The following is a 6,696-nucleotide window of genomic DNA, read 5'->3' as shown; positions in this document are numbered from 1 at the left end:
CAATTTGGGGTTAAGTAGTTAACCAGTTAAGTATACCAACATCTCAATAACAACAATCTATTAACTTTAACAGTGACATACTTCATTATATCAATAATAATAGCAGACTTTTCTCATAGTTAAACATTTATTTGTGGATTTACATGAATAACTTCATTCTTATCAAATATAAAAATGATAAACAGCAGTGAATGATCAACTTTTACAACCTGAAATTCCATTATGAGTTTGTAATTAATGGCTAATAACTGATCTATAAAGCACGAGTGCATTATTTATCAGCCATTATTATGCCAATTTATAAGCCCTTAATTTTCATAGTCATTTATGGCAGTCTAAGGACGTCACAATGAGTAAAGATAAAATCAAACCACTGTTGTAAAGTGGAATTACATTTCATGGTGAGCCCTGAGGAGGCTGGCTGATAATAAGAAATGTTAAACATATCACACTTGAACATTCTGATGTTTGTCAGTGACTGATCTCAAAGGCTGCACTTCAGTGTTGTCAGTAAACCAGCAGGACACTTGGTGCGCCCAGTAGTAGATAAAGGTTAATGAAAGCTCTCAGTCCAAAAGGGAATAGATTCACACTTGAGCTGCTCCCTCAGAGTCCTTTCTCATCTGTGCATCTTTGAAAGTCAGTGCTGTTATTCCCTGTAGGATTGGCTCAGAAACAGCCGCTTTCCTTTTTAGCGTTCCAACCTTCGTCTGAGGAGTGGATTTATTTTTGCAATATAATTTCGGTTGTTTTTGTGGGGAGTTTTTTGTGCGAAAAGACAGTCCCCAAACAGACACAGACAGAGGTAGAGACATACAAATAAAACATAGAAATAGGGACAATCATCTTATAATATGGACAAATTAGTCATATGTCTCCAGAAATATGACTAATATAACTAAACTGAACCACCAACCAAAAAATAAGAAGGATTTATGCAAGCCAGTTTCCGTTGCTAAGAGTGGTTATGTAGGGTTTTTGTGTATAAGTCTGTTTGTATCAATAACTGAAAAAGGAAAATATATAAGATGGAAAGAAAACTGAAAAAATGCACCAAAACATACATAGCAAGTAAAATCTGCAATTTGCGCCTCTGGGGTCCCATCCATCAGAGAATAAAATGATCCGTATGGCAAAAAAGGAAAACAAAAAGTGGCATTGACAAATAACATAACTTCACTTACAGAAATGTATATAAATGAATGAACCAATGAAAGACTCAGTGGCTGGATCTTAAGCATGTGTGTGATACCTCAGGTGTGCTTGGCTGGGCCCAAGTTTTAGGAGACAAATATAATACAAATATGAATCCTTAAATTAAACGAATTACATAGTAACAATCACTGAATGGTTCAACACACTGTGTAGAAAAAACATATAGGCTACTACAAATATTACATTATAACTAATCCCATCCAATTAATATGTTTAATTTATCATTATCATCATGAGTGTAGGGCAATGTGAATTGCATAATGTATGTTGAGTGAGTAAATGAGTGAGTCAGTGCATATTGCACTGCAAATGTAACAAATAATTTTACTTTTAAAATACATATTACTTACGCATGGTTGACTTTTATGCTAAAGCTTCATACCCAGTTTTTTTGTTTCTGTTTTGAAGGGTATCAATCTCCAAAGCTGCGAAAACATGACTTCACAGGCCACAAGTAACTTCCTTATTGGGCAAGAACATCGACATGTGTATGTACAAAAAAAAAAGAAAGGAAAAAAGTCCACTGTGATTAGATGACAGTGCAGCGGTAGTTGGGGTCGTTGGTCGTACTGGAGCCGTCCGTTTTGACCACCGTGACCTTGGAGGAGTGCTGGGAGCTGTAGAGCGCGTTCCTGGAGCAAAGACGCTCGCGGTAATTCTGGGCGAAGATTAGCAACATGAGCGGGTTGATGCAGCTGTGGGAGTAGCAGAGGCAGATGCTGATGTTGTAGGCGTAGACGAAGACCAGATTCTGGTTGTCGTTGCTCAGGTTGATCACCTGAATGACGTGGTAGGGCGACCAGCAGATCAGGAACAGGGCGATGACCATGAGGACCATCTTGGTGGCTCTTTTAGCCCAAACGGACTGCTTGCGCTTGACGCGGCGGATGGAGCTGAAGACGTGGTAGAGGGTGAGAGAGTAGAAGGTGCTGATGATGAAAAGAGGGATGATGAAGCCCAGGATAGACTGGTAGAGAGTGTACCAGTACATGTCCTCAGGCCCTTCCAGGTCCATTATGCACACCTCAAATTGCTGCCTGCGCACGGCCTTGGCGTACAGCATGACGGGGACGGTGAGGAGCATGCTGCCCAGCCACACCAGCATGTTGATGATGATGGTCCACTGGATGGTTCTCTTCTCGGAGGTGGGGTGGACAATAGCTATGTACCTAAAGGAGGAAGAAGATATTTTAGTGTGAGTCCTGTCAGTAACACAAATGACTGAAGCAACATCACTGAAGGGCAGTTTTGCTTCAAGTGGTCGTTTTCATTTTTGACAATCTCAGAGACTCAAATCAAGTAAAGGAATATAATTACATGTCATGCACTCTCAATATATTTCTTGCGCAAATTAGTATAATTTACCCAGGATGGCAGCAGTGGAAAATGAACACATTTCCATTTGGATTATTCATTTGATTGTTTCATTTTGAAAGCCGCTCAGCTAGTTTGGACAAAATTGACAGTCTTGAGGACATTTGCTGGAAATGAATGACCACTTTGTCATCACCAACATGTCATTTAAGTGGGGCAAATTACCTATTTCCAGTTCCTTTTTACAGTATGTTTATCCGTGTCCGTCCCTTTAGCAGTCCTGTTAAGACTCCGACATTCTTGTGATTGGTTCCAGGACAGCCTGCTAAATTGCAATTATCATAGACTATTCATTTATTTGCTTTCATGTAGTGTTTGGAATTCTGATCCTTGACAAAAGTAACATAAATAAAGTTTTAGTGTGATAGTTGAATCATGTGTGTACCAAATTTGGCAGGCCTGCAGATGTGCTGCCGCTGATCAGCCAAGCTAAGATATTGATATGTTCAAAAATGTGCACTTTGGACTGCCCAAACCATAGTGCAGTAGATATGTAATGCTCTGTGGTTGTCTCTGTTGTGTGAGGAAAGGCATTAGGCTTGAGCAAATAGGTTCAGGTGAAACGTTTTTTTTTCTTTTTGTGAAAGTTTCTCTTTCTACTTCTTGTATTACTACAATTGCTGTTCTAATAATGTTTATACGTGACTCTTCTTTGATTTGGAAACGGGTACATGTTGATATCCAAATAACTTGAAACCATGAAATCAAATTAAATTACACACTGTCCTCAGTCGGGAACACACAGAAATAACTCTTTCCTGTGTGGATTAAAGCAACTCTTTGTTGGTAGTGTGCTTTCTCTTCACCACTGGTTCAAGTTATATTGTTTGTTTGGTGGCTGGAACATTTTAAAACTTAGAGAAAGTTGTTGTTTGAACTAGACGTGCATGTTTTAGACAGACATAACTTTGTAAGTTTAGCATCAGAAGTTAACTTTTTCCATGTGACTTGATGCGCTCATTAACTTGGATAATCCATTGGACAGAAATGTGATCTTGTTTTGATCGGGCATGAAGCAGAGGAGTATTATTAGAGCTGTCAACTGGAATAATAGTCCCTTTTTTATATAATTAGGATTTTAAAAAATACATTTAAACAGCCCTACGAAAGAATTGTAATTATGTTGCTCTTTGTATTGTTAGTAATCTTAATGTTAGCTTTCTTTTGTCTGCTGGTGTGTGAATGGTTATATTAGTGACCTCATTTCAGCAGAAGATTACAGCCTATCATTTCTTGTGTTGAACACGTTGGAGCTGAATTTCTTCTTGATTTCCTTCCAGTATTTGCTTCAGCAAACCTTTGTGACTTTTTAAAACTTATAATTAAAGTTATTGAAAAGGATAGAGCTGAATTGTTGAAATGTCAAGGCTAGATTAAAAAATATGTTGATGAAATGAAAACAACAAACAAGACTTAAGTGCTCTACAACCACATGTGATGGAACCAGTAAATGCTGTTTTTCTCTGCAGGTGCTGCTCTCAGAACACAATTAGCTGGTCAAATGGCCCTACAGAAAAGCATTATGTATGTTACACTGAAGATGTGTTACATTAAAGCTGTGAGAGCAACTCCTGCTCCGGTGATTACCTTCAAATGGAGATGTTTATCAGTCCAACACTTGGCACACAGACTCATTAAAATGTCCTTGATGTGCTCAGATCATAAACATGACTCTAATTTCATTTATGTGGTGAACATTAGGTCTTCATGGGCTGTTGCACAGATGTTACCCTGCTCCATGAGTGTATCTTCAGATGGACTGCTGCTAAGTGACCTCTTTTTTTAACAATGGCATCTGTATACATTAAACTGAGTAACAGGGAATATGTAATACTTAAAAGTAAATGAAATGTAGACAAAATACATTGCAGCTGTCACATTTATTCCAAGAATGATTAGTTCAACAAAAAATTAATTGCCAGCTTTTTCAATAATCAATTAAAAGTCATTTTTCTAGCAGGGATGGCAGAACATGCCGCTTAAAGCCTCTTACAGCCTCTTAAATGTGGAGATTTCCTACTTTTTCTCAGTTTTATATCATGTAGGCTAAATGTAAAATATACATTTTGGGTTTAAGGAAAAATACATTTACAGACATCATCTTGAACTTTAAAAAAACACTTTTCCTATTTTCAAACAAGTCGAAAAGATTAATAGAGAAAATAATTGTCATATTATCTGATAATGAAAATAATCCCGAACCGAAGCCCTGGTAGCCTATATATGCTATATTATCTTCAAAACGTGATAATGGGATGCTTTAAAAATATATCTTACTTTTTTCCAACAACTTGTCATACACTTAGAATATAATATCGACGAACATTGGCACCAAGTCTGTGATATGGAGTTATTTAACACTTACCGATCAATGCACAACACAGTCACAATTCCCACTGTGGTAAACTGGTTGCTGACATCCACGACCACCACCGCTTTGCACATAAAGTTTCCAAAGACCCATTGCCTGTCTCTGACCAGCTGGTGAATGTTGAACGGCATCACCAGCAAGAACAGCATGTCGGCTATTGCTAAGTTCAGCACGTATATGTCTGATACCATTTTCTTCTTGCATGCTTTCACCGCGTAAATGACCAGTCCATTGGCTATAACTCCCACTGAACACAGGATGCCGTAAATTGAAGGCAATATGTGCATGAAAGTGGCGAGGTCGACCTGGCTGTGGGACGCGGGAGTTGGTTTCACACATGACGGGTCGGTCATGTTCCCTGTTTGGTTGTTTTTGCAAAAATCGTCCGAGTCATTCATCTTGAGATCCTCTTAAAAAGCCTCGATGTTTTAATAGTTGTTGACGTTGTTTTTGTTGTGATGGAGGCACTCGACACTCCAGCTGGCGTCTGGTCTCCAAACTTGGGAACCAAACTCGCGCACTCTCCAAAAGCACGTATCCTCTCCTTAAGTCCCTAACACATATTATGTGATTTAAAACTGGAAAACGCGAAATATAATCAATTCTGAATCCTTGAAGAGCGATGGTCCGTGGCACATGTTTATCCCTGGAAGCAAACTATGAGTTGACCATTAACTGTGCGCATCCGCTGTGCGCTTTACCAAACGCAGCTTGCGCCTCAGGGGACACTAGTTCCCTCCTCTCAAAGATCATTCACTGTGTCTTGTAACAAGATAAGCACATCTAAAAAAGCTACTTCAAACTGATTCCCAGAAATATTGTCATTTTTTGCACCTTGCATCACAAATTTAATCATTAAGGAGAGTAAAACAAACTACTCCTCGAAGCATTTTGATGCAGTGTACAATTTCGTGCATCCCCATAATTCACTCTCTGCTAGACGTTTATTTAATAATTTAATGAGTGTTAAGTAATGTTCATTCTTCAAATATGACAAGTATTTCATGTTAAAGTTAGTAAAATGGAAGAATCAATAACAGCTATCTTTAGGGTTACTTGAGGCAATCGGATGAAACAGAAATCTAACGGACTCTTCGACAGAAAATACCTGCACAATTGAGATACATGTTTAATTACTTTTAAATAAAGACGTGTGTTTATTGAATTTTAATCACACAGCACATGGCCAAAAAGCTTTTAAATATTCCACGGTTTGTTTTTTCCTCAAATTCTGATTAGTTTTAGCCTTTAAGAAAATAATCTGATTCAGGCAATTCTTTTTATTTTATTTATTAAATACAGCTACAGATAAATACAGCCTAAAGCAGGCATTTTCAATTAAAATTCCAAGAGGTCCAGTCACTAAAATGTTTGTCTATATTGTGTCACATAAACCTGACTTCTGAGAGGAGCTCTAAACTGACACCAATTTGATAAGAGTTTATCCCGGGGTCCCCGGTATTTATTTTATTTTGAATTTGTTTCATTACTGAGTGCATAACAATTGTGACCAAAATAAAATAACATGCATTTTGACAGTCTTTACGGTATGTTCAGTTTGAAAAACCAACATGTATGGCACACAAAGCTATCTTTAACATTAAAAACATCAGTTGTAGCACAAAAACATTTAAACAAAAAGAAAACAGGACCTGTTCAGAAAAATGTTAATTCTAATGCAGGATTGTAGGTGCTCATTGGTGAGGTGATGGAAACAGGGCAAAGCTCTGTAGACC

At 37.9% G+C, this 6,696-nt stretch overlaps 1 protein-coding gene across 1 annotated transcript; it reads right to left on the bottom strand.

The window, feature by feature from the left end:
* Positions 1 to 1,744: 1,744 nt before the first annotated feature.
* On the bottom strand, positions 1,745 to 5,358 carry LOC117475277 (melanin-concentrating hormone receptor 2). Its single transcript, XM_034121460.1, has 2 exons — positions 4,955 to 5,358; positions 1,745 to 2,384 (listed from the first exon to the last, which is right to left on the bottom strand). Exons 1-2 carry the CDS (start codon positions 5,356 to 5,358, stop codon positions 1,745 to 1,747), a joined length of 1,044 nt encoding a protein of 347 aa, XP_033977351.1.
* Between the last annotated feature and the right edge of the window lie 1,338 nt (positions 5,359 to 6,696).

Source organism: Trematomus bernacchii, unplaced genomic scaffold, assembly GCF_902827165.1.
Source record: "Trematomus bernacchii unplaced genomic scaffold, fTreBer1.1, whole genome shotgun sequence".
Classification (NCBI taxonomy): domain Eukaryota; kingdom Metazoa; phylum Chordata; class Actinopteri; order Perciformes; family Nototheniidae; genus Trematomus; species Trematomus bernacchii.
This window is presented reverse-complemented; position numbering and strand designations above follow the sequence as displayed.

Bases quoted from the DNA above. Each gene is read 5' to 3' on its own strand.
- LOC117475277 (XM_034121460.1), bottom strand. From the start codon at position 5,358: ATGAATGACTCGGACGATTTTTGCAAAAACAACCAAACAGGGAACATG. The intron at 2,385-4,954 runs GTAAGTGTTAAA...TTCCTCCTTTAG, and splicing joins ACTGTGTTGTGCATTGATCG to GTACATAGCTATTGTCCACC.